This window comes from Mus pahari, chromosome X (assembly GCF_900095145.1).
Source record: "Mus pahari chromosome X, PAHARI_EIJ_v1.1, whole genome shotgun sequence".
Lineage (NCBI taxonomy): Eukaryota > Metazoa > Chordata > Mammalia > Rodentia > Muridae > Mus > Mus pahari.
In genome coordinates this window covers 129,805,524-129,831,137 of record NC_034613.1, presented here as the reverse complement: position 1 = coordinate 129,831,137, position 25,614 = coordinate 129,805,524, and the positions used below count along the sequence as shown (strand labels likewise).

General features: G+C 41.5%; 1 protein-coding gene across 23 annotated transcripts in view; it reads right to left on the bottom strand.

Annotated features, from left to right (window-relative positions):
- Positions 1-3,804: 3,804 nt before the first annotated feature.
- Huwe1 (HECT, UBA and WWE domain containing E3 ubiquitin protein ligase 1) overlaps positions 3,805-25,614 on the bottom strand; it is a 138,755-nt gene continuing 116,945 nt past the window's right edge. For 17 of the 23 annotated variants that reach the window (XM_029533992.1, XM_029534012.1, XM_029534007.1 and 14 more), the window contains 24 exons: positions 24,015-24,302; positions 22,652-22,907; positions 22,319-22,449; positions 21,497-21,711; positions 21,130-21,418; positions 20,886-20,988; positions 19,596-20,142; positions 18,314-18,923; positions 17,367-17,485; positions 17,110-17,266; positions 16,289-16,421; positions 15,665-15,867; positions 14,892-15,019; positions 13,770-13,869; positions 11,209-11,367; positions 10,606-10,851; positions 10,131-10,248; positions 9,371-9,511; positions 8,505-8,792; positions 8,288-8,393; positions 7,003-7,120; positions 6,522-6,703; positions 6,110-6,300; positions 4,328-4,935 (listed from right to left, as the gene is read on the bottom strand). In XM_029533992.1, the coding sequence (XP_029389852.1) occupies positions 4,833-4,935; positions 6,110-6,300; positions 6,522-6,703; positions 7,003-7,120; positions 8,288-8,393; positions 8,505-8,792; positions 9,371-9,511; positions 10,131-10,248; positions 10,606-10,851; positions 11,209-11,367; positions 13,770-13,869; positions 14,892-15,019; positions 15,665-15,867; positions 16,289-16,421; positions 17,110-17,266; positions 17,367-17,485; positions 18,314-18,923; positions 19,596-20,142; positions 20,886-20,988; positions 21,130-21,418; positions 21,497-21,711; positions 22,319-22,449; positions 22,652-22,907; positions 24,015-24,302 (4,931 nt within the window). In that variant the 3' untranslated portion in view covers positions 4,328-4,832. Of the gene's footprint in view, positions 4,936-6,109; positions 6,301-6,521; positions 6,704-7,002; positions 7,121-8,287; positions 8,394-8,504; positions 8,793-9,370; positions 9,512-10,130; positions 10,249-10,605; positions 10,852-11,208; positions 11,368-13,769; positions 13,870-14,891; positions 15,020-15,664; positions 15,868-16,288; positions 16,422-17,109; positions 17,267-17,366; positions 17,486-18,313; positions 18,924-19,595; positions 20,143-20,885; positions 20,989-21,129; positions 21,419-21,496; positions 21,712-22,318; positions 22,450-22,651; positions 22,908-24,014; positions 24,303-25,614 lie in introns of all 23 variants that reach the window. The other 6 variants (XM_029534005.1, XM_029534015.1, XM_029534014.1 and 3 more) reach the window with 4 other exon arrangements.

Here is a 25,614-nt window from a genome sequence, read left to right as displayed (position 1 = left end):
TTGAGGGTTAGGTGTATCATCTCTGAATGAACACAGACCCAGCAGTCCTCTGCTGTATGTGTGTTGGGGGCCTCATATCAGCGGGTGTATGCTGTCTGTTTGGTGGTCCAGTGTTTCAGAGATCTCAGGGGTCCAGATTAATTGAGACTGCTGGTCCCCCTACAGGATCCCTTCTCCTCAGCTTCTTTCAGCCTTCCCTAATTCAACAACAGGGGCCAGCTGCTTCTGTCCATTGGTTGGGTGCAAATATCTGCATCTGACTTTCAGCTGCTTGTTGGGTCTTTCAGAGGGCAGATATGCTAGGTCGCTTTTTGTGAGCTCTCCATAGCCTCAGTAGTGTCAGGCCTTGGGACCTCCCCTTGAGCTGGATCCCTCTTTGGGCCTGTTGCTGGATCTTCTTTTCCTCAGTCTCTTCCATTTTTGTCCCTGCAGTTCTTTTAGACAGGGACAATTCTGGGTCAGAGCTTTTGACTGTGTGATGGCAACCCCATCCCTCCACTTGATGCCCTGTCAAGTGGAGCTGATCTCTACAAGTTCCCTCTCCCCACCGTAGGGCATTTCATCTAAGGTCCCTCCCTTTTGAGTACTGAGAGTCTCTCACCTCCCAGGTCTCTGGTGCATTCTGGGGTGTCCCCCCAACATCCTATTTCCTGAGGTTGCTTGTTTACATTCTTTCTGCTGGCCTTCAGAGCTTCAGTCCTTTTCCCTCACCCAATACCAGATTAGGTTCCCCTTTCCTCCCCTCTGCCCCCCCATCCACTTTTCCTCCCAGGTCCCTCCCTCCCTCCCCACTTTTGATTGCTTTCTTCTCTCTCCCCAGTGGGACTGAGGCATCCTCACTTGGACACTTCAACTTGTTGACCTTTTTGAGTTCTGTGGACTGTATCTTGGGTATTCTGTACAATATTTTGGCTAATATCCTCTTATTAGTGAGTACATACCATGCATGTCCTTCTGGGTCTGAGTTACCTCATTCAGGATATTTTCTGGTTCCATCCATTTGCCTTCAAAACTCAGGATGTCCTCATTCTTAATAGCTAAGTAGTATTCCATTGCATAAATGAACCACATTTTCTGTATCCATTCTTCTGTTATGGGACATCTAGGTTGTTTCCAGCTTCTGGCTATCACAAATAAGGCCACTATGAACATAGGTGTAATCCCAGTAGGTGGGAGGCAGAAGTAGAATTAGAAACTCAAAATCATCAACTATATAAGTAAGCTCAAGGTCAGCCTGGGTTACAAAAGACCCTGCTTCAGGAAAGTAGAAAAAAAAATACATGTAAGATTAACATGTTGCGAGGTAGGAATATATTTTCTTAGATCATTACTACTTTATGATTCTGTTTATGCTGTCTCTAATATTAGCCATCTACCTCAGTTCTCCCCATTTTGTGTTCTGTAGTTTTTAGCCTTAGCACAATTTTTCTGTATTTCATGAGTTAGCTGCCTACATTACTTTGTTTAAATAAGCTTATATTTTTTTTCACCTGAAGCATTTAGTGAAAAAGCACAGAGCAAACTTACTATCTTCCTATAGCACCATTTCCCAATCATAATGAAAAGGTCATTCCTTTTCTAACAGGCTTATTATTTTCTGCTTCCATTAGACCAGTGCATTGAATGCTTATAGTCAAGACTATATTCTTTGATGTTTTTACTCTGGCTTCTACTATGTTCTGTTGGTTGGTTTTTAGGTGTAGGGGTCAACTAGATTGTATTTCTACATATAACCAGTGCCTTCATTTTTTAATTTAAGCTTCTCATAGTTTTTCCATAAGAACACATTGTTTACAAGCTAATTTGTAATTCTGGTTGCTGTTGTAAAGTTTTTCTCTTCTCTACCCTATTTCCATCTCATTCCTCTTATTTTTGAGGTGTGTGAGCGACTATTGTAGCACAGGCTGAACTCAAACTCAGACTTTTCTGAGTCTGGGATTATAGACCTGTATAACTTATCTGGCTTGTTCTGTTTTCTAAATGATTGTATTCGAAAGAGTCCTATCTCCTCTATTATGCTCTTGACTTACCTCCTTTTTTCATTCTTTTTGCTCAACTGGGGATTGAACTTAGGCTCTCATGTTAGCAAAGTGCTCTATTATCACTGAGCTACATTTTAGTTCTTGCCTTGTGAAATTTAGTAAGTTATCAAAGTGGTGCTGCTTCTAAGGCTGGAAAGATGTGGTAAAGGCTTCAGCAGATCCAGGTTTGATTCTCAGAACCCACATGGAAGCTAAGAATCATCTGTTAACTCCAGTCCAGGGAATTCATACTTTTTTGGCACTGCACACACATGGTACACTGATAAACACTCAGGCACAACACCCATACACACTAAAAACCAACCAACCAACCAAGCCCAGCTACTTGGGAGGCTGAGGCAGGATTGCCATCTTGGGCAGCATAGATCCCAGTGTTAAAAAAACAAACAAACCTGTGAAACACTGTAGATCTTAATGTACTACTGTATATAATATAAAAAGGGACATTTATATAACCAACTATACCTAGTTTAAGAAATATCACCAGTGATTTTGAAGCCTATTGTGTAAACATACCTCTTCCTAGCTACATGTTTCTATTCGTTTTCCATCACTCATCTTGAACATTAAACAGTAATTTTGTCACCCATGTGGCTTTTCATATCATTTATGCATAGAAATATTTTGTAATGTTGTTTTGAGACAGGGTTATTACATTGCCCAGGCTAGATCTCCCAGGAGCTGGAACTAACTACACACATATGCAATCATGGTTGGCCTATTTTGCAACTTTTTGAGCTCAGGCTGCTCTAAAACTATCAGGCTCAAGTAATCTTCTGGCCTCTGTCCCCCAAGTAGCTGAACTAGTTATACCACATCTAGCACTTCAACACACTCATACTGTGACTTCATGCTGCATATTACAACTGAGTTTTAGTACTACAGATGTACTTTATGAATACATTCCAACTTTCACATCTTCTAGATATCAGTTTATACAAATAGTATAACTAGGCCTCTTGCTGGATTTCAAGTTTAGTAAATATACCTATTTTCTTTCTTTCACTAGGATTCTACTAGTATTCACCATTCCTAGTCCCCTCAACCTCAAACCCATATACTCCTTTCAATTCTTTTGTGATGTGCTGGTCACCAAATCTAGGGTCTTCCATATCCTATGCAAGCATGCTACTGAGCTATATTAGCTGACTATATTGAGACAGTTATAGTTATATGAGCTCAGGTTGGCCTCTAGCTTACAGCAATCCTCCTGCCCCAGCTGTCTTAGTCCTTCAATAGATGTGAGCAACCATACAAAGCTAGAACTAGCTCTTGTGGACCCAACAGTTCTTCCTTCCATTCTAAAGTTCAGCCCCCTCCCCTTTAAAATAAAGTTTTTAACTTTTTGTTCAAGGCAGATGTGATGTACTCTTACTACACTTGGCTCAACCTAGATGGCTCTTTTCCTCTTTAAATGCAACTCTTACCCAAGTTTAGAATGCTACTCAAGGCCATTAGAGAATCTACAAGGCTGCCTGGTCTACTCAGCGACACTGCTTGTGTCAGAGAGGTGACTGTTTCCTCCCAGACAAATGTTCTGAGATAGGGACAATGCACCTGTCTTTTCAGTTGTCAGAGCAAGGTTAGATACAAGACAGCTAATACTGAATAGAAAGTGGCTGCCAGCCAACTTATCAGGCCCATAGGATCAAGGAGAGTTATACTCTTGCTTTCCTACACCTGAGATGTCAATAGGAAAAAAACTTAAGCCATAGTGCCCCAATAAGTAAGAAAAACCACACAAAGAAAGTACTACTTGGGATTGTTTTTCTAACTAAATTTTTTATTAAATTTTTGTCCAAGGCTGGAACCATCAAAGTCTGATAAAGTGCTGGGTAGAGTAAAAACCACAAGAGACTACTAGATAATCTGTGAATACTTGCAAACAAATGACAAGACAGACAAAAAAGGTGGTCTTGTGGCGAGCTAGTCAAATATTTTGCTTATTAAAATTTACTAGAAAGGGACCAAAACTTCTAAGAAAATTAAACTTGAGATTATCATAAATGCTTACCAAATGAAACATTGCGTGGGTTGAGTAAACTGTTTTGATAGAACCTGCTGCAGTGTGTTCCAAATATCCATTTTAAATAACAAAAATCCCCCCAATTCCTGGTGTCTGTTAGTCTTTTCTCTGGGGAAACTGACTGAAGGAAGGTCTATACCAGAAGTGGAGGTGGGTGGGATCAGGAGGGGCAGAAATGGTTTTCTGGAAAGTTCATTTGTCTAGCATGTGTATAAGAGGGTTTTTTTTTTCAGTTTGAAAAAAACTCCGTTGTGAAAAGTGAGTTATGAAGAGTGCTCTTTATTTGAAACCTCCACAACACAGATGCCAATCTTGTCTCGCATTGAATCATTAGCTGTGCACATCAACACATTCCAAGCACAAATTAAGAAATGCAAACAGAACAAAAAAATATATATATATATAATTTTTCCCCTATCCAAAGGTTTCAAGTCTCAATGCAGCAAATCCTTCTGAACACAGAATCTGAGGAGCACACTGTTCATTTGGGACAAACAGGTCCCTGCAAAGGCTACTGCCTTCTTAACACATGGGGTGGGGATCATGGACGGCATGGAAAAGGGAGAGGTAAGGAAAGGGTAGACGAAAGAGAATGAGAAGCGAACAGGTATGCACTAGGGAAGATGGGCAGCTGGGACACACACGGTGAGTTGGTGAATTTCATTTATTGGATTTTGACATTTTCTTTCTGGATCTTTTAAATCCCCCCCCCTCCCCAGGTCCAACAATGGTAGAAAAACCCCACAGAAGTAGGCAGGGCCTTATTAGGCCAGCCCGAAGCCTTCAGAGCATTCCTGGATGGCCAATAGTAGCATGTGGCGGAGCTTCTCAAAGCTCTCATAGGCAGGCAGGTCCAGTTGATTAAAACTAGAATGAAGAAAGATTAAATTCATGAGAAAAGAAAAATGAAACCTTCTGCTCCTTTCTGAGCCAGAGCTCATCTACCCACTGCTTCTTGCTGACTCTCCCACTTTTTCTCCAACCTACTAATCTGGCCTTAATACTAGCAACATAAATTGGCTCTTACTATAACTTATACACCATGGCCTTTACCTGTAGGATAAAGTTTAATGCACTGGAGAAGAGATAGCTGGCAGTCACATATATAGTGAGTTGGTAAATGTAATCTATCCCTTAAGGCTTTTACTTTAAAACAAGATTACTTCATGTATATTAAGTGTTTTGCCTGCCTGTCTGTATGTATGTATGTGCATCTTACTGTGTGCTTGCTGATGCTAGTAAGGCATCAGAGCACTGAGAACTGCAGTTATAGATGGTCGTGAGCTATCATGTGGGTTCTGGGAACTGAATATTCTGCAAAAGCAGTATGTATCTTACCTGCTAATCCAGCCCCTCATCTAGTTTTTAGCTTTTTCTATTATTTTTTGAGACCTGGTCTTGTGTATCCCAGGCTGGTCTCAAACTCAAAACTTCTGATTGTCCTACCTCCTAGGACTACAGGTATGTACTACTGCACATAATTTATGTGGTGTGAGGAATGAAATCATGGTATTGTTTTGGAAAAGTACTTTTAACCAACTGAACTACATACATCTCCAATCATGACATTTCCTAAGAAATAATTGCCTTTAAGGAAATATCCTGGTTCAGTAGTGATGTATATGCATGGGTATATATGCATGTTAGTGGAGTTGCCTATAAAATTCAGAAGAGGAGGTCATTATTTACCTTGCAGGTGGGAGTTACAGTGGTCACAAACTGACCTCCATAGGTGCTGAGAACTAAATTCTGTTCCTGTGAGTAGGAAGGAACTCTTAACCAGTTGAACCATGTATATCCAGCCCTTGCCCAGCCAGGCAAAGCTTTGGAACACACCATGATTCCCTAAAGTGCTATTTGCAAACATCTTTCCAGCCATCACTCTTGTGTTTAGCCTATCTGCTCACCTCAACTTCCTCCATAGACCTAACCAACTGAGATTTAAAGTTGTAGACTAGGCCATACTTGTGCTCCCAATAGAAGTTATCAAGTCTACGACCTCAATACAATCACTGAAAAGGAAAAACTTTTGTTTTCTTACCATGTGTGAGCTGAAGGCAGGCGATCTGTGGATCTGTCATCTCGATGAATTTGAAACTTCTGAATGCCATTCATACCTTCAAGGGCAGCGAATCCTTGCAGGGGTACCTTGGAAGTACCTGTGACAAACTGGAGGAACTTGGCACGGTCTGCTTGGTCAAAGGAACGCAATGCTCTCCAAAACCACTGGATCTGTAAGAAGAGACAAACAAAAGGCCAATGTTATAAAGAGCTTGTAAAGAAATGTAAGGAAATGGAAATGGACTTGAAATATTTTATTCCTTCACAGGATGGGTGGGAACATCAGCTCCAGAAGAACAAAAAGAGGTATAAGTATACTGTTATCCATAAACCAGCACTGATAAGTGTTTCATTCTTATCAGAGTATGGGGCCACCTCTGCTAGCAGCTCACCTGAATAGAGTTGGATTGGTACTTGTGGTACTCAGTGTTAGATTTTAGATCATCAATGTCGATGGTAGGCAGCCCTGATATGAGCAGCTCTAATTCCTGCTCAGTAAAGATGGATATGAGGCGCTTTGGAATGATTTCATAGAAGCCCTCCAAGAAGGCTGCCAGCTGTTTGCGGATGGCTCCTGGTTAAAAAAAGAAAAAAAAAGTGACATGGAATTAGAACTCACACAACTGAACAGAGTTAATACAGCCTTGGTTCGACACCTTATACTGACAGATCTGCCTGCCTTACCTACCACTGTTTCTAGACAGGCCCTTATATTATAGTAGATGAAGTACTTTGGTCAAGTGTTCTGACTCCTTTTGTGCAAGGTATTTGTGGTCATGTCATAGGAAATAAGAACAAAAAATGTGAAATAAATAAAAGGCTGACCTCTTTCCTTGAACAAGTAGAGGTCTATCTAAAGGACATTTCTCCTACCTGTCATTCTCATCTGGCAAACCAGGTGTACATATTCCTTCTTGTTCTCCTCTGTTACCAAGATGTTGGCTCCATTGGGTTTGAGGTCACGAACTTCACATACTCCAAATTCTTGAACCTAGAATATCCAAGATACTAATCATACACACCAGGTTTGGTCTGGACTACAAGTAACACAGAGGAAACACATCCTAACTCCTTGCCATGTTCCAGAGAGAAAAAGCTGAAGGATGGAATGAATGAAATTAGTCTTTGGCCCTAAAGCAAGTTAGAAAGGGTAATTCTAATATTTTTTCTATAATGAACTCTCCTTGGGACTAAATTATGCATGGGAACAGTGTATGTGTGGACATGGGCAGAGTTCAAAGAGTGTCATCCTCTATCATGTTCTACCTTACTTTGAGTGTTTCTCAATGACCTCTAAGCTGATTTGGCTCTGAGTTCCATCTGTCTTTGTACCTCCAGCCCTTGAGTTACAGATGCATGCTACTACTATGTCTAGCCTGGAACATTTTTTCCTTACATTTAGTGTGTGTGTGTGTGTGTGTGAGAGAGAGTGTGTGTGTATCAGAGGATATTTGCAGGAGTCAGTTCTCTCCTTCCACCACACTGAGCCCTGGGATTGGTCAGGCTTACCTGAAAAATTATCTTACTGAAAACTTATTGAAAACAAAAAATTAGGGCTAGAAAGATATAGATCGGTATTAAAAGTGCAAGCTGCTCACTTTTCCAGATGGCTCAAGTTTGGTTCTCAGCACTCACATTTGGTGGCTCAGAGCCCTGCAACTCCATGAGACCCAATGCTCACTTCTGGTCTTGTATATACCTGAACACATGGGCATATATTATGTAAATAAAACTATTTCATGTGTGTATGAATATAAGTTTATGTGATAATATGCACATGTAAAAAAGTTAGAGGATAATGTTGTCTGTGTGTTCTGCACTATTATTCCCTAGACAAGGTCTTGCCCTAGAATTAAACTAGCAGTCAGCCTATCTCCAGTGATCCTCTTTTGTGTTGCACTCCCTAAGCACTGTGCACTCAAAAGTTCCAAGCACTCAATCATGACCATACCTGGCTTTTTATATGGGTGTCAGATCTGAACTGAGGCCATAAGGCTTGCAAAACATGTGCTCTTACCCACTGAGGAGAAACTAGGAGACAACTTGGATTATTTTACCAATTCTATTTCCTGTTTGATGAAGTCAAAGTGCTTTCTCAGAACTGTTGATACAGAGAGTCAGTTCCAAGGTAATTCCCCAAATTTATCTTCCAACTTACCTCAGTGCTGAAGGTGAGGTCATAGCCTAATGTAGAGACATCATTTTCAAGCAGATAGACTAGGCCCTGGTAGAAGTGGTAATCTTCACTCTCCATATCTGTATACCTAGAAAAATGCAATTAGATAGGGTCATGGCTTGAGGAACAGAAAGAAAAGGGGAATAAAGATAAGAGAGTCACAGGGCTAAAGGCAGTCTAAAGACTACCACAATCTCACCTGACAGATTTGCCCAAAATGTGTTTGTAGAAAGACCTAGTAAAGTAGCACTCCAGGAGGCGGTTGTCATATACAGCTTTGGCTACAATTCGTCCAACAAACTTGAAGTAGCTGAGGTGGTTGGGGTTACAGTGGGAAGATGGATTGATCGTGTAGGTGACCCGGTCACCAGGTGAGGTACGGAACAAGGCATACATAGGGTTGAACATCTCTCGAGAGATGATCATGTACCACTCTCGCAGGAGCCCCCCAGCATCCTGCCCTTCTTCTCCTTCAAACACTATATACCTGCATAAGAGAGCAGAAATAAGAGAGCTGTGCAGAAAGCCAGGACAGATCTGACCATTCATGCAGCATCAAGTAAGCAAGAAAGATTCTGTGAATCTGACTTTGCAGAGTCCATTGTCAGAGTACCAGGAGAGCTCTAGAAAAACAGACCATGATTTTAATCTGTCTCATTAGCTACTGTGATACTTATGGCTACAAGCTGTCAATTTCTTCCAGGTGGCTTCACCAGTGAACAATTACTGACTGGGGGAGGGGGGCACTCAAGCACATGGTGCTTCCCAAACCCAGGGTTACCAATCTGCTTTGCAGGCAAATTTCTATTCCTAGCCTAATATTAAGCTTGCACTGCAAAGGCATTAAAGACATTCTTGTCTGCCTAAAACTTGGTGACTAAGTCAGCCAAAAGGTCAACTAGCAGTCCAAGTCCAAATGCAGGAAGCTCAATTAACATTATGTAAGCCAGAATGCTACTGGGAGTTTTGTAACCACTTCCCCTAAACTTGAGGCCAGATTAGGCCACTGCTACCATATAGCATATAGGCCCTGAATCATCTTAGTTGTTTTCTCTGAGTTCTTACAATCGATTCTTCATTTCTTCAGGAGATTTGCGATGCAGCTCACGATAGGAGTCTTCAAATACATGGTCACGGCGGACATGCACTGCCATATCTTCTTTCCGGAGCCCTTCGTCCAAACGTTCCAGCTCTTGGCGGAAATATCTTAGGATGTAGAAAAGGAAAGGAAGTAGGATTGGGGGTGGCAAAGCAAATTTATATCTGTCTATTCAGAGAAAACTCATAGTGACATGCTCCCTTTGTTCTTTTTTTTCTTTTTGGTTTTTCGAGACAGGGTTTCTCTGAATAGCCCTGGCTGTCCTGGAACTCACTTTGTAGACCAGGCTGGCCTCGCACTCAGAAATCTGCCTGCCTCTGCCTCCCATCAAAGGCATGCGCCACCACTGCCTCTTTGATCTTTTAACCCCCCACACCCGGAAAGTCTATAGCAGCTGGGATAGATCATTTATTATGAATTCAAAATTTTCCTATTTCTACTGAATGAGAGACCATAGAGACAATTATACTAGATTTCTGAGACAATCAAGTAAGCATATTTATGTGTATAGGAAGGAGTAGAGATGACAAGGAAGAAGTCTTGAACCTCATTTTGACTATATCACCACTATGACTCTAAAGGCTGAGAGGGAACTTTAGAAATGTAGTACCACCAAGAAACCTTTATAACCCTAGGAACAACCATAGCTTTTTTTCCCTGGAAGGTGACACAGGTATCATTTATGTAGTTCTTCACCCCAATACATCCCAGGAGCAGAGTACATACTTGCGCTTGACATCAAAGTCGAGGACACGGATGTAATCTACCAAGACAGCAAAAGGCCCATCAGCAAGATGGGTGGTAGACTGCCGTAGTATCTGGTTTAACACAGTGCGGTGAGTCTCTGAGAGAAAAGATGACAGCAGGAATCAGCATATTATAGGTCCTAAGAAACTACAAAGCAGTCTAACGACCAACTAGGTTTTATTTGTTTTAGGGGGCCTAAATCAGGAAATAGCTAAAGGCAGGGGCCACTTCCAAGGAATGAATGGGCATTTATGACACCTAGCTTTACAATAAAACCCAAATCCTTTGGAATGCAAGGAATATAAGAACTTCTACAGTAGAACTCTCCTGTAATTAATTAGGTCTATATTTTTGCAAAGTGTGTTGGGTGTTAGTATGCAAGCATGTTTGCCAACTCTCTCATTTTGCTTAATTAGATAGGGGTAAAATCTATGGGTCTAAGAGTTCCATGTACCTGCAAAGCGAAGGAACTTCTGTGTGTCAGGGGGCAGGCTTGAGGAAATGTGCATAGATGACGGCTCCCTGGAGAAGAATGGGTCAAGGGAGGATGGAGTGGCTGGGGTTAAGGGGGCGGGGGAGAGTGGAGGAGGCTCATCCTTGATGTGTGCCAGCTGGCTCTCACGGGTATCACGGACAGGAGGCTTGCTCTCCCGCTCTGTGGCATGGACCAAAAAGAAGGCCTCGACAGCAGGCTGTAGCACTAGAGGATAGCAATGACAGGAAAGTGACACTTTACAAAGTTTAACATATAAACACGCCCACCTTCCCATAACCACATCACAACTATAAAACATAGAATAATTTAAACTTGCAGGGTAATACAACTAAAAAGAGGAAGTCAGAAAAGCAAAACAGGCAATCAATTATAAAGACAAATCACAAGTACCAGAGTTACTAAGAGAGGGCAATTCTTTTGAATTCTTGTTACAGACACACAGAGGGAGTTCAACAAACTTAGACTGAAAAAACAAGATAATCACCACCACCATTACCAGACAGAAAGTGTCCAAGAGCAGACCAAGGGGTTGGGAATCTATAACCTCAGAGAGCAACTCACCTAATACTGCATGCTGGTCATGAGATTCCTCCAGTTCTTTTAAACATTCCCCTAGCATGTCCCACAGTTCATCTAGGCTCAGTTGCTCACTGAGCAGGGGTAACTCAGGTGGTCTCTCCTCTTTCTCCTTCTCCCCCTGTGGTGTTCCATCTGAGACTACTAGATACACAAAGGACAGTCAAAAACTTGCAGAGTGTCTCTCTTACTTGAGTTTTTCCCAGACCAAAAGCACAGGACACTAGACAGTCTGGGCTCACTGGTCAATGAGTATTAATCATTGAACAACATCTAGAAGGTAAATTAAATAAGATAATTTGACTCCTCAAATAATACCAGTCTCTTTTTCAAGTTTTCAAAGGCCAAATATTGTATAGTCTTGTCATTGATTCCTTAGCAGAGAAGGAACCTTGTATGTTAAGGGAAATGTGCTATAATGGAACTTTGGAAAGTTGTCTTCCAGTACAATTATGTTTTAAAATATCATGTTCATTAAATCCTGATAAATTCTGCCTTTGTAATCAATCAGGTTGCCTTCTCCATACTTTCTTTTTCTAGAGATAAGGCTAGGATACAAAATAGATTATTTTGACTCAATAATTTTAAATAAAAGTCTCATGCCTCTTAAAGCCCTTAAGAAGCCTTAGTGCAAGATGACACCTCCCTCCTCCATGGTTGGTATTTTTTTCCTTCCTCTCTGTAAGTTTATTCACAACTACTTAATAGCCAAGTAGCAAGACTAGTTGAATCTTCTAGGTAAGAGAGAAGCAATAGTATCCTCACTAGCCTTTCCCCACCTCCCTCTTTACACCAGAACCCTGTAAGATCAGTTTTGTTTAGGCTTCTTCCTGACCTTCACTCTTGTCCTCTAACCAAATCCTAACTATTCTTCAAGGCTCTGACAGCCCTAGGCTTGAGTTCTGGCTGTTGCACTTGGAGATCGTGTGCCCTTGTGTAAAAGAAGATGGATACAAGACATGGGAGTAATATTTACCTCCCAAAGTCCAGATGATTCAATAAAGCATTTATGTCCTATGAGAGCACCATTTTAAAGTAATATGTTTAAAGGGCACCAAAAATAGTCTGTATGTAACTTATTGAAAAATGTCATATTTACTATGTGCCAGGTACTTGGTTAAGTATTATACACATATTAAATTATTTAATTTTAACAACTGTGCATATTCCTGTTTTAACTAAAAATGTTTTTAAAATTGTGTGTATATGCACAAAAATCAATCTTAGGTATAGTATTGTTCCCCTAGATCAGTGGTTTTCAACCTTCCTAAATGCTGCAACTCTCTAATATAGTTCCTCATGTTGTGGTATCCCCAACCATAAAATTTTATTGCTATTTTATAATTGTAATTATGCTACTGTTATGAATCATAATATAAATATGTGTTTTTGGATCGTCTTAGGCGAACCCTATGAAAGGGGTCATTTGACCCTAAAAGTGGTCTCAATCTATAGATTGAGTCTAGGGTCTACCTGTCTTTCACTAACCTGGAGCTCATTGAATAGGGTAGGCCAGTTGGTTAGCAAGCTCAAACATAAGCCCAGAGATATGCCCATCTTGGCTTTCTTTAGTACTGGGATTATAATAGTGTGTGTTACCATGTTGGATGTTTATGACCTAGGATTGAAATCATCCCCCATGGGAAGCACTTCACCTACATTGGACACTGGGCTGTTTCCCATCCCAAATAGTACTGCTTTCAATGAATTATGCCTTGAAACTCAGAGCTAGCAAACGGGTGAGCCAAGACTTGATGAACATGTCTATCTGTCTTTCGCTCAAACACACACACGCGCGCGCACACACACACACACACACACACACACACTACACTCTTCTTCCTCTTTTTTTTTTGGGGGGGGGGTTGAGACAGGGTCTCAGTATGTACCTCTGGCTGCCCAGAAACTTCATATGTAGACCCATACCTTTGCTTCCAGAATACTAGAATTAAAGACCATGTGCCTCCATGTATGGCTCCCTTTTTTCTTTTTACATTAACATTTTTCCCACTTATTTAAAAATTTTGTTATGTGTATACAGATGGGTATGTGTATGCCACGGCATGTGTGGAAACCAGAGGACAAATTTGAAGGAGTTAATTTCTTTTTCCTCCTACCATATAAGTACCAGGGGTCAAACTTGGTAATGGCTCTGTAGCAAGTACCCTTACCTTCTAAGCCAGCTCATTCATTTCCTTTCGAGATAAAAGAGTTTCACTATGTAACTGCAGGCTTGGTATATGAGCAGTTCAATCTTGCCTCCGCTTTATGTTATTTATGTAGCACAAACACATAGGGTACATGTTGGAGTAAAACTTGTGGTCGTTAGTACTCTGCTTTGACCATGTGGATTCTGGGGTTCAAATTCAGGTTAAGGCTTGATGACAAGTACAAATACCCTTTAATCACTGACTCATCATGTCAGGCCCTAATCTGCTACTTTAAAGACAGGTTCTTCCTATGTTGTCTGGGCTGATGTTACATTTATAATCTTGTGAACATTTAAAAAAATTTTTTTTATTTTTAAAACAAGCAGTAGTACTGACCAATGGACTGAGTATCTTGAGCACTGGGAGATGGCTGGTCCACATCCATGGGTGATTCCTCTCTCCGGACAGATGTCTCTGACTGGTTAGAAGACTCCGACTGGATAAAAGGAGAAAAGGTCACATAAAAGGTGCAATTCTGCTTTTCTTGGGAAGTAGAGGTTGGCCCCTTAAAGTCTCACACTTTGAGCTTAGAAGATACTTTCTCATATCTGGTTATCAAAGTATATAGCTCTCTAGGTCAAAAGAATGACAAGCATGCTTCTTTTTCACTATGAACCTGCAGGCTTCCCCAAGAGATCCCAGATGACTGCATTCTCTATAAGCTGCTCCCATGTAATTCCCACTCAGATCCCACTCTACCCCTACACTGGTGCTCTGAATATAGACAAAAAATTGTAGGTTTTCTGGACCAGGTTCTGTTTGTATACATACTCATAAGGTAGGCAGAAAGTAGGCTTCCTGTTATTACTATTTGTTCAAACTGAACTCAGTATAATCTTCCATAAGTGGGGTATTTAAGCTATGTCTTTATCAGGTAGGACAGGAGACTAGGCAGAAAAAAATACCCCAGAATAGCAGCTCTTTATTTTCTCTCTTTACTGCTGCTGGAGTCATTCCCCCAAATCCTGTACTATGTCCAGTGTGATCAGTAATATACTATATTTTTTGAGACAGGGTTTCTCTGGTCCTGGAACTCAGTCTGTCCCAAGTGCTGAGATTAAAGGACAGGGTGGAACAGTGGTCATAGATAATGTATACCAAGCTCAGGGGACTTTGGCGTTGTCTCTACATTATTTCACAAATTTTTTTTAAACCCTATATCCCTTCAGAACGCAGGCATGGAGCATAAGACAATTTGCAAAACACTGCTAACTGGATAGCTGGGAGTGGGATATGATGGCCAAGCTTTAAATTCAACCAGATATCAATCAATACAAACCAATAAAACAATGAATAGCAAGAGAAACACCAACAGAAAGTAACCTTGTTGTCTAGAGGCATTCATTTAGCAAACATAATGCAAAAGCATACAAGGTATGGGCAATGAACCCCCACTGATGACATGGTGCAGGAAGGAGGGTAGAGAAATGAATGAGGGGCCACAGGCATCATGCTAACCGTTGCTGCTTGTTGTTGTCTCCGCGCCCTTTGACCCTCACGTACCATTTGTATAATGGCATCAGCCTCAGCCTCCAGCTGCCGAACAGCTGCCTGGATGCTGCTAGCTGAGCCTAAACCGGAGGAACCTGGGAGAAAGAGGGAAAGGGGGAAGGCATGATATAAAATGTAGGAAGTGGGAATGTCCAACATTCTTTTCTTCCTTCATGGAAGCCATAGTGCATCTTGTTGAATTTGAGTTTTAGTTCAGGCAGTTTTGTATCCTCACAATCAAGTCCCAGGGTAGAGAAGAGCAGGGGATTGTCAGACAAATGGATGGTGGCATGTAGAGTATTCTATGGGACAGAAGCCAATGTATGAGAGAACATGGCTAATATTTTAATTAGGAGTGTTTAAGGAGGCAGAAAGCACACTTGTAAGTCTTTCTCAGAGAATGCTGGTCTTTCCATTTCTTTGCCAGATTTCAATTACCCCTCAATTGTAACTAGATCTATTCATTCTTAGGTAGATGATTGAATAGGTTATACAATACAGCCATCAACATTTGATACTTTTAAAAAGGGGGGTGGTGGTGCTCTTTTTTGGAAAGGTCAAATAGAAACAAAACAGGACATTTTAGCCCAGCTTCTCCAGGGACTCTGGACCCATCCCCCACCCCCCCGCCGCCGCCGCCGCCGCCGCCGCCGCAGCAGCAGCAGCAGCAGCAGCAGCAGCAGCAGCAGCATCACCACCACCACCACCACCACCCTCAATTAGACACTCTAGTTTTATACCTAGCCTGCCTGTCTGCTTGGCTTTCTTGTTAGCTCGTCGTGTGTCATCCCGAAGCTGGATGATGACCTGTAGTACCCTCAAGAAGAACTTCTGGGTAGATGTCTTGGATGTCAACATGGACATAGAAGGCAGTTGGAGCTCCCGGCCACCCAAGGGTCGCTTCTGAGATGCCACAATTACCACATTTTCAGCCATGTCAAACCTGTACAGTGTAGAGGTGGCTTATGTATATTGACATCAAAGTATAAATACTCAGAGCAAGGAGGGATTCTGGTATTAACTAGAGAAAATAACCTTAAAGATAGTATTAGCCATTGGAGAAGTTATTAAAAACACCAGGTCAAGTAGGTTATAGAATAGAAAAAACACAGAAGCAGGTTGTGGTGGCGCACGCCTTTAATCCCAGAATTTGGGAGGCAGAGGCAGGCAAATCTCTGAGTTCGGGGCCAGCCTGGTCTACAGAGTGAGTTCCAGGACAGCCAGGGCTATACAGAGAAACCCTGTCTCGAAAAACAAAAACAAAAACAAACAAATAAAAGAAATAAAAATAAAAGAAAAACCACAGGAGAGGAAAACCAGCCAAAGCCACCTTTCAAATGTTCCAGATTCTAGCCCACACCCACCTGCTCTGCATTTTGCCTTTCAGTTTGGTGGTCTGTGGTTGCTCCTCAGGTAGGCCATCAGGAGAGAGGGTCTCACATTGGGCTCGCCGCTGCTGATCCAGATTGTATTCTCGTAGTTCAGCGAGTAGGGTACCTGGGTAGGCAGAGGATTCATGTGGTCAGAAATTTCCTTAAAGCAGAAAGCTGAACCTTACCAGGACATTTTTGCAATGTGGTTTATTGTTTCTTCTATGGACCAACCACTTGGGGGACTACCAATTCATTGGACTGTGTTACTAAATCTACACAAAATGCAGTTTGTTATAGAGAATGGAGCCGTATCATGATCTATGTTCTTTTTAGCTCTTAAACCTATTTGGGTTTTGTGGTATTCTTATTCTCCCTCAAAGGATGCTATCTATGGAACTATGAGATAATTTGTATCACCCATGGACAATTTTCAAGTGCTAGAACTTTTGCATCATCAAAACTATACAAAGGAGGCCATTATTCTGAGTATAACTCCTGAACCCAATCACAGTGTAGGTATATCTTTAAGATGAAAAAGTCATTATTGCAACTTCATCATGGGGCTCTTATAGACACTTATTAGGGAGAAAAAAAAAGTAGGTTTTTTTGTCCTCATGAATCATATTCCCCTACTCCTTCACTAAGCACAGATGACCAGCTATATAGCAGTTGCTGGCAATGAGAAAGACAGACAACCTTGTTCTCAATCAATCTACAGATGAAAACAAGAACTGAGCTTTAGGAGTATGGTCTAATTCAGTGTGTATGTCTCTCTGTGTGTCTTATAAGAAGCCAGAATAGAATATTATTACCTATCTGTTTACAGAGGGTATAACCCAGATGGCGGGCTCCATTCAGTAGCAGCTTAAGAACAGTGTCCCGGGTCCCAGAGTCCCCACGAGAGAGCTGCAGTAACACATTGGCCGCATCTTCCAAGCCTTCTTCAGAACAAGAGTGGGATGTCAACACCTAGGTAAAATATAGGAGAGGTAAAAAAAGCCCTAACCTGAGAACTGAAATGTCTACCCCTTTCCTTCCATTTCAGAAGGTATACAGAGCTTAGACTCACCTCCACAGAGAGCTGTAGCTGGTTTTCAGTGAGGCCAGAGGACACCATTTTGAAGTCTATACCACTGCCTCCTTCACCAACCTTTGCTGGAGATTTGCTGCTGCTTTTAGTAGTAGAAGCTTCAAAGAAACAGAATATATTAAAGCTCTGTGACTGTCACAAACCTGGAAGTGCTGCACTGTACAGGGCTTCAAAATGGCAAAGCAGAGAAAATGACAACCTACCTATCAAGGCCAAATCTGTTTGGTGTGCTCAGAGTTGAACTTAGGATGTTATACATACCATGGAAGCATTCTACCACTGAGCTATATTCTTAACTATGCCTTGTAAGGTTACCAAAATTCCTAAGTATTTCTCTAAATTGTTCCCCTATCATATCGCACAACTTATTCTTTAAAACCTATACCTGCACCGGGCAGTGGTGGTGTATGTCTTTAATCCCAGCACTTGGGAGGCAGATTTCTCAGTTCGAGCACAGCCTGGTCTACAGAGTGAGGTCCAGTACAGCCAGGGCTACACAGAGAAACCACTGTTTTGAAAACAAACAAACAAACAAAAAACCCAAAACCCCCAAACTAACTAACCACCTGACCAACCTATACCTGCAGAGAATTAACTCATCTGCTATCTGGCTTATTTTCTCTTCTTCCTAAGATGATCTGTTATCTTAAATCACACTGCATTCATTCAATCTATTTATTGTGTAGTCTGGAAATCTTAGGATTTAACTCCACCACTTTTGGTGGAGGCAGAGGTTTGGCTTTATACAAATGTATAGCATACACATGGAAGGTGGTGGTCTGGGGAGTGGAATAAAGAGAAAACAGGGTAATAATGAACACATTCTGTTCTCACAATATCATTTAGAGAAGACTATCTGCATTGGGAAGTGAGAATAAGATGGGAGCCATAGCACAAACCCCATAGCTCTGACTTTAAACACTTACTTGAAACAGTAGTGGTAGCAGTTGTGGGGGTAGTCACTGTGGTAGAAGCAGCTACAGTAATGGTGGAAATAGCTGTGGCAGCAACCAGAGCTGGAGCAGAAGTGACAGGGGTAGTTGCAGCTGGGGGTGTGGGCGTGGGGGCAGTGGCAGTAGTGGTGGTTGTGGTAGTAGTAGACGTGTTTGAGGTGGCAGCAGTGGAGGAACCACTGTTGCTGGAGTTAGTTTGCACTTCTGATACTTTGTTTTCTGGGAGAGCAATTGAGATGAGAGAGAGGAGTCTTAGGAGTTTCTCAGTTAAGAGAGAACTCCGGCGGATGACTGGATGTGACAACATGTTCATGAGCTGCCCCAGTGGAGAGGCTTCAAGGCTGTGTGGGGAAGATTCCCCTTCACTACCAGCGCTCACTGGTACTGACTTCACGGAGTTCTTGCCTTTTCGGCTAACATTCATGTTGTCCAGTTTTACCAATAAGTCCCAGAAGTCTGTACAGATGCCACTGCTGGAGGACTGTGAGGAGCATGGGCTGCAGGCCTGCTTACTGCCCCGTTCCCGATCACTCTCACAGTTTGTTTCTTTGGTCCGCTGCTGTGTAAAGTGGCTGGGAAACACCTGCAGGGAAAAGAATAGGTTTGATCTAAGGAGTCTCTGTAAAGGATAAGTCTGACAGGAAAAGACAATAGCTTCTCAGACTCTTCCTTTTCTTTAACAGCTCTGGTAATACAAGACAGATGGATTATATGACTTCTATCCAGTAGATGGTGAAGCAGCCTAAAGAAATAAGGACTTTGAAGCAAAACAAGATTAGCAATCTTTGTAAATCTTTTGTCTCTCTGCACTTAATGAAACAAGGAGAACAACACAGCCTGGCAAAGTTGTTGGTATTAAATGAGGCAATGCATTTTGCCTGGTGCCTAGTACAGGGCCCCCAATACATAGTAAGCACTGTTTATTATTCAAAAAATACTGTGTTTGTCACTTTCTAGTCAAATGACAAAACCATTAAAGTGTTCTGAATCTCAGCTTCTTTATCTGTAAAACAAGAATCATAGAGTGTAAACAGTTGTTTTGATGACACATTAAAAATGATAGTACATTAAAAATGGTAAAGAACAGAGATAAAACTCCACGAAGTTATTTATTGGACAATTTCTCAGAAACAGCAAATGGCACAATATAAAATAAATCAACAAAGAGATTTGTTAGCCCTTTACTGTCCAGATCTCACCCAAGGTGTTGATGCCCAGAAAGCCCTGGGGTCAAGGATTCCTTCAAGCTCCTCACCTTGGCCAACTGAATGAGTGTATCCAAAACATGTCTGCAGACAACAGGAGCAGCCTGGGGGTGGATGTGGACAGTTGAACCACTGCTTGCATGCTTTTCTGTATGTTTACGCCCTCCAGAACGTTGAATCTGGAATATGTTAGTCCTACAGCCTAAAGCAGCATCCATTGATACTGAGAGCCAGGAGAGCTGATTGGAACTTTTGGACTCCATCTTGTGGAGCAGATCCAGGGGACGGTTCTCATGGCTGCTTGATGCACAGCTCTTGTTTGATTTCTTGCCCCTTTCTTCACTTGTGGAGAGCTTGGGTGTCTCAATGCACAACTCACTCTCACTGCTGCGCTGCAAAATGGACAGGAGGCTGCGGATGACCCAGTGGCGGGTCTGGGCATGATAGCAGAGATTTCTCAGTACCCGGTGTAGACGGCTAGTATTGAGCTTTGGCTCATCCACAAAAAGTAGAACCAAGAGGCAAGATAGGGCTTCATGGTCTAGAAGAAGTCGTCCTCGGAGGCGGAGGAGTGTGTCCACATTACTGCCAGAAGGCCTGGAAACAGAGCATGGTTTCTGGGTAACACTAGCTAAAGTACTAGAATGAGTATATGAGGTACATGAGAGAACAATGAGTGGGATAATCCTAGGGAGACTGTAAAAGAAGACAAAACAATCCACAGCAACAACTCTATTGTGTATCTATCATATACCAGGTACTTTACAACGTTTTTCCCTGAAGGATGTTGTACAACATTATTGAGATTGTGAGTGAAAAGCTCAAACAAATCAGATAATTTGCTCCTTATTACATGACCACTGAGAAGAGAGCAGAGATTCATATTTTTATCATTTACCAAGTGATGAAAATCTAAGGTCTATGACCCACAGCTTGTTTTTTGTCTTTTCTAGATTAAGGGGTTGCCATTCTTTTGTAAGGACTGATCTCTTGTATAATTGTTTTAGACTGTTAAATCTACTGTGCTTCATCCTAGTTAGTCAATAAGTAACTCCTCCCCTATTTTTGTAGCTTATCTGTTGCAAATAGGCCTCCATTTTCTATTTTGTTAAAACCATGACTAGGCCTTTTTGAGTTTGGTCTTTTAGCTAAGCCTAGTCAAAGCTGTGGCACTTTGAAAATAGGGGAATTTAAACGGATTTTGCTTGTCTACTCATTTCAAGGAAAATAGCCCAGAATTGTCATCCAGGCTGCCACAAAATCTTTTAGCTTCTCTACTTACAAAATTAAGGGACTTAGAAGGTAGTATAGTGAAGTTTAAAAAAAAAGGACAAGGGTACCTATTATGGCTGCTGCTACCCCCCATCTGGAAGGTGCCACCCCTCTGTACAGCAAGGCGGGTATACTGGACCCCACGGTTGCCACTCAGGCGACTGGTAAAAGCTACAAGAAAAGAAAAAGGAAACTGAATTTGGTTAAGTGAGGAGAAACTGGGTTCAAGCAACATAACAGGTAGTAAAAGGAGGCTAATTAAAAAACAAGGCCAAGATATTCCAGAGCCCTCCCACTTGCCTCCCTGTGTACCCGGGCTTCGGAGAATGGCAGAGAGTGCAGAAGTACTGCTGTGTCCAAAAAGACGCTCATGCATGAGCTGCCGCTGCCGAGCTTCTTGTTCTCGCCTTAGAGCTTGAGCCTCAGCTGCAATGTCAGGTGGCATCACAGCTAACACACTGTCTTCCATGTCCTCTAGGACACTACGGCGCAGATCTGAGGGCAGAGTCTGAATGAAGGTCACAGGGTCCATGGGGGTGTCTGAGCTCGCATTCTGAGCCAGTTCCCGTCGCTGCTGTTCAGCTCTCTGCTGTGCTAGCACCTATAGAAGAAAAGAAATCAGTAAGAGTATACCTCTTTTCAAGCTAAAACTGTTCTCACCATGTTCCCGCTTACATACTTCCTCTTGGATGGCTGGAGGTAGGGCAGCCAGGAACTCAGGGCTCACTTCAGTCACACCAGGGTTCCCCACTACTGCAGGAGTTGAGCTATTTGAGGAGGGAGCACTTCGGGTTGGTGGACGTATGCCCAGCTGGTTCTGTAGGACTTCCCGACGGATATCATCAGGGAGAGCAGCCAGAAAGGAGGGATCCACACCTTCAGGGAGACTGATACCTAAAGAGATGTTAAGATGTAAAGGGATGTTCAAAGGTATACTCAGAGAAAAGAAACACAAATCATGGGTTGAGAAAAATCAGCTTTTTGTGCTTCCACTGCTTGCAAAGATATGGAGAGGAGCCACAACCCATCTTCCTAAGCTTCAAATAGTTCAACAGCTCAAATAAATTCAAATAGTTCATTAGTGGTGTATAAAGACTTTCATGAAGATTGTGTGTGGCCACAATTATACAGTAGTCTCTTACTACAGAGACCAAGAAACTGTGAGCTAAGCTTATCATTTCTTTTAAAAGTTGGCTATTTCCGACATTTGATTCAGCAATGGAAAACTGACTAACATAGTGTCTGTCAATGAGGATTAGAGATATTAAATAATGGTCCTATTTTATAAAGGTAGAAAATGAGTGAGCGAAGGCTAACCTGACTTCTAAGCCTGAACCCATTCCATTATGCAACACCTGCATCCTCTTATTGCTAGCCTGTCTTCAACAACCTCCACCCCTGACTCACACACGTACCTGGAAGAAAGTGTTTGGAGGGTATGTCTGTCTAAGCAAAGAGTTTTTGGAAACAGAAACTATCATAATGGCACACATGGACTTACCAGCAAGGGGATCTTCTTCTTCACTGCTTGTTGAAGGTAGTGGCTCTTCTAGAATTCCACGAGAATCTGCTCCAGAGATGGCCACGGCAGAATCTCTGGTAGAAGAACTCTCAGAGGATGCAGGGGGGGAACTAAGGGAAAGAAATCATCCTCAGGCTGTTCTTTATACAGTTTTCCCATAAAAAGCAAACACAAACCAAACAACAAAAACATTCCTAATACCCATCTCAGATACGAAATATCAATCACAGTGCAACAAGCATGCCCAATAGTGTTTAGCTTGAAATAACTTATAATGCATTCCTAATCTCCTCTTGGCTGTATAGTACTTACCTGTCCTCAGGTGGCTGGTTGGATTCTCTTGATACATCAGGTCTACCTTGTACTTCTGCCACACCTGATGGGGCATCCCCAGGAGTGGAGCTACCTGCTGTGGGCTGCTCAGAACTGCCAGCTGCTGGAGTGTCACCCACAGCCTCTTCTAATGTACAGGAAGCCAGGCTGCTGGTGTCCATGGGAGAACCTTCCAGCTGACTGCTGACAGCTGTTAATGCATCTGAATCTTCAGCTCTCTCTGGGGAAAGAGAGGCTAGAAGGAAGTAAGAGTGAGAAATTAGATGGCTACTTTGAATCGAGGTTATATAACAGGCTAAGTCTTTGGTAGGGTTCTTTCCTTTTGCAAGTTAGTATAGACTTTTCACTCATCTACATCACCACTTGATTATCTATTGCCCACTCTTCCATCAACTGCCCTTAAATTCCTATGTACTACACATGTCTACAATGTCCCTAGATATCTGAAGTAGGGCTTTTGTTACTCTCAGGTTTCCAGCAGGTACCAGTTACAAAAACATGCTAATGGTTCCAGTTATCTAAATAGAAAAGGCCTCTAGTAATGGTTAATGTCTTGTGATGGTTATGTTGTGATCATCAATTTGACCAAATCTAAATACTGCCTAGGACATGGGCCTTTGAAAACATCATTTGGGAATTACCACTGTGAGTGGTAGCACTGAGAAGCATGCATGTATTCATCGTTTTATGCATAATGATATGTGACCAGCTCCCTGAAGTTTCTGCTATGACTCTTCCTGCTATGACAGAACATAACCTCAAACTGTGAGTAAAATAAACCCTTCTCTTAAAATAACTTGTCAGATTATTTTATCACAGCAACAGGAAAAGAAATTGTGACAGTTCCTGATAAAAACAAGCAAAACTGGCATCTTAAAAAAAAAAAATCTCTCCAGGCCACAGCATAGAAACTATGGTATAGTGAAGTCAGTTTCAATTTGCCTTGTTAAAAAAATATTTTGTTGAAAATTTTGATGCACTATTTTAAATAAGTGAGCAGTAAGTATGTAAATGATAGGAAAACAGAATGATATAGAATTTCAGTTTATGAATGAAGGCACCACCAATTTTGAAAAATTATTTTCAAAGAAGTCAAATAGCAAACCTGACATGATAGTTCAGAAATGAGTATTGCCTAGATAAATTATGGCATGTCTAATACTATCATTAAGATACACAACAATAATTGAGGACACAAAAGAAGAAATCTCAGCTTCAACTAAGAAAGCTGGAGTGGAGGATTCTGAGCTCCTAATTCTTTAAAGTGAGAAAGCAGAGAAAAGTTACAACGATAGCAATTTTTTTCTTTTTTATGCCCTTTTAAAGATGACATTCTACTCACTTATGGTGGGAGCTGGAGACAATTCCATTTGAGTTGTTTCTGCTTCTCCACTTGGTCTTGTGGGACCCAATTCCTCCAACTCTATAGGCATCAATAGCTGTGTAGAGTTTCCCACTTCTTCAGCAGGGGACTGTAGTTCCTGAGGAATCTCTCCTAAGGATGGTGGGGGTGGAAGTGCTGGCTGTTGCTGGGAGGGTTGTAAGGTACCAAGTGTTTCCTTGGACTCAGATGTAGGTGCATCCGTTGAAGAGGGGGTTGTTGGATAGCTGTCAGGCATAGGAGTCCCATCTTTATTGGAAAGAATGATATTCGAGGTTAAGGGGAACTTAGCGAATGACCATGGGAAGAATCCAATCAGCACATGCAGCCTGGTAAGGACCCATTCAAATAAAAGCCATGAAAATCTTTCTCAAATCAATCTGTTCCCAGAAACAGTTCTTGGATGGCATATCCTAATAATGAGGGCTAAATAACAATACTATTTGTATCTCAACACCAGAGATATGACTCTGATGATCTAGAGAATACAATCTTTTCTATGTTCCAGGAAGAAGGGAACAGTTGCATACCATAGATAGGGCAAGGCTACCCAGAAAAAATCTCCTAAAAGCTTATAAATCCTTACATTTCCTGATCTACTTGGAACAAGAAGTGGTCAGAATTTATTCATAATTCTACATTCCTGCTGTCGTTTACAGACAGGGTCTCATGCAGCCTAGGCTAACACTGAGCTCACTCTAAAGCCAAGGCTGCCCTCAAACGCTTGCTTGTCTTGCCTCTGTCTATTAAGTTTTAGAATTGCAAGTATGAACCAACATGCCTTGCTTCTTATTCAAAAATTCCTACAGTTTCCATTCACATTCTTCATATTCATATTCTACTACAAGTAAATGAAGTTATCATAGAATCAAAGAGTAGAAGAATGTCCAGTTTATACTCAATGGTAAAATAATCAGTTAATATGTTCTAATATACGGGCAAGTCATTTAACATTATTTGCCTCACTCTACCATCTGTCCCCTTCTACCTCCCTTTATTATATTCCTGTCTACTGAATAAACATTTACTTTTTCTCTAATGGAGTCAATACTGCCAAGACTTAATGTGAATATGCCACACACCAGGGAAAGTAGTAAGTTGTATAGTTATCTTCTTACTGGGGCCTAAAATCCCTACCCCACAACAATACAACTTACTACCTCACCCCAGCATGTGCAGATGTGTCTAGTAAGGGCAGTAGGCAAAAGGCCACTTTACCTTATAGCATAGACTCTTTCATATACCTTTTGCTAGATTAAGAGCACTGGGACATCTATCCTCTTTTCAGTGCTTTTAAAATATTATGTAGGCATTGGTAAAACAAGCCCCCCAATTCAAGGGCAGAAGAAAATTCTGAATAGACATGAGGCAAGCATGATACCACACTGACCAATGACAAAAATGATTACTGACCATTGTTAAGATGATTAGAAGGAATAAGAAGTATGTGTGTGTGTGTATATATATATATATATATATATATATATATATATATATATATATATATATATATATATATATATGTAATGCATATGTATATATTCCCACAAAGCTATGATCC